This window comes from Myotis davidii, unplaced genomic scaffold (genome assembly GCF_000327345.1).
Source record: "Myotis davidii unplaced genomic scaffold, ASM32734v1 scaffold609, whole genome shotgun sequence".
Taxonomy (NCBI): domain Eukaryota; kingdom Metazoa; phylum Chordata; class Mammalia; order Chiroptera; family Vespertilionidae; genus Myotis; species Myotis davidii.
Window position 1 is genome coordinate 3189297 of NW_006300164.1, and position 1589 is coordinate 3190885.

Consider the following 1589-nt stretch of genomic DNA (forward strand, 5'->3'; position numbering starts at 1 on the left):
ATGGGTTTGCAATTTAATTGCATTTGTCTTCCTATAGATCGGACCCACTTAGCTCCATTGTCTCAGATTTCAAATTTTAAAATGAATTGGTCACGAGAAAGTTACCTGCTTACTCATCCAGTGGAAGCTCTATGCAGTGATGCCAGTGTCTGAGTCCCCTTTCTTTTTTTTTTTTAATAAACTTGTATTGATTTCAGAGGAAGGGAGGGGGGAGAGAGAGAAACATCAATGATGAGAGAGAATCCTTGATGGGCTGCCTCCTGCACGCTCCCTACTGGGATTGAGCCATAACCCGGGCATGTGCCCATGGCTGGAATCGAACCCGGGACCCTTCAGTCTGCAGGCTGGCACCCTGTCCATGGAGCCACATCGGCCAGGGCAGAGGCGCAGTTGTTTTGAACTTCAGCTAATGACCAGGGCACACGGACATGAGACGCTGCACAGTGACCGCTGGGCACCTGAAGCGCAGTGGCCCCGGCGTCCTGTATTCCATCGGGCAGCCCTCCCGGGGGCCAGCAGACAGAGGTCACAGGTGCCGGAGACAAACGGAGGGACACGTGGTTAGGGACCCGGGGTTAAAGCCAGCGACCCAGGCTGAGGTGCCGCAGGGCCAGGACACGGCAAGGGCGGGGGGCAGGGTGGTGTCCTCACCCCGTGGATCTTGTCTGGCCGGGGGAGCGAGCATAGTCCCTGCCACAGAGCCCCTGGGTCTCTTTTTATATATTTTTATAGTTTCACCAAACTGGACTTGGACAAAAACTGCCCTGAGCCAGCGCCACGTTACTCATGGGCTCGGTGGCGCCACGCAGGGGGCTGTGCTCTGGAGGTGCTGCCTGGCCCCCGGGGCTCCCACGAGGGGTGCAGCCACGCGTCTCACTTCCACCCAAAACGTCTGTGCTCTGAGACACCCGGCCCGGGCGGGTTCCGGGACGTGGACCTGCATTATCTCACCATGTGGGGGCGTGAGCCCATCTTCTCCCATGTAAATGCCCCCGGGCTTCTCCCAGGCGCGTCCGAGAAGGCCCAGGTTAACGTGCGGCCAAGCTTCTCTAACAAACAGGACTGCGCGTCCGTTGACCATGGAAGCAGCAAAGGCGGTCACGGCCCATCACAGGCGCCCCGAAGCCACACTGGTGGGCAGGTCCAGTGCTCCGGTCCCCACCCCACCCCTGGCTGTGAACGGTTGGGGTGTCCTTCCCCTCGGGGCTCCCCTCTGGCTGGGACAGGGGGCCATGCAGGGGCTGGTTGCATCTCAAACAGGTAGGCAGGGGTGGGAGGCAGGGGTCCCTGGGCTGTGGGCTCCTGCGGGTCCTGCAGCTGCCGAGTGGGATACATGTCGGGGTGTCTCCCCGAGGATGACGGGGTGCGAGCGCCCGAGGCCAGCTCTCCCCGGGGCTCAGGGCGGCCACTGCCGGGCAGACACTGTGACCTAAGAGCCTCCCGTGGCCGCTGTCCCCACAGCTGCAGCAGATGAAGGAGAAGAAGGGGCTGTACCCCGACAGGAGTGTCTACACCCAGCAGATCGGCCCCGGCCTCTGCTTCGGGGCCCTGGCCCTGATGCTGCGCTTCTTCTTCGAGGTACCCAGGTG

General features: G+C 61.0%; 1 protein-coding gene across 1 annotated transcript in view; it reads left to right on the forward strand.

Annotated features, from left to right (window-relative positions):
- TMEM8C (transmembrane protein 8C) overlaps nucleotides 1-1589 on the forward strand; it is a 38363-nt gene that overhangs the window by 31632 nt on the left and 5142 nt on the right. Inside the window, exon 5 of the mRNA XM_006776599.2 lies at nucleotides 1462-1578. Coding sequence (XP_006776662.1) covers nucleotides 1462-1578 — 117 coding nt within the window. The remainder of the gene's footprint in view (nucleotides 1-1461; nucleotides 1579-1589) is intronic.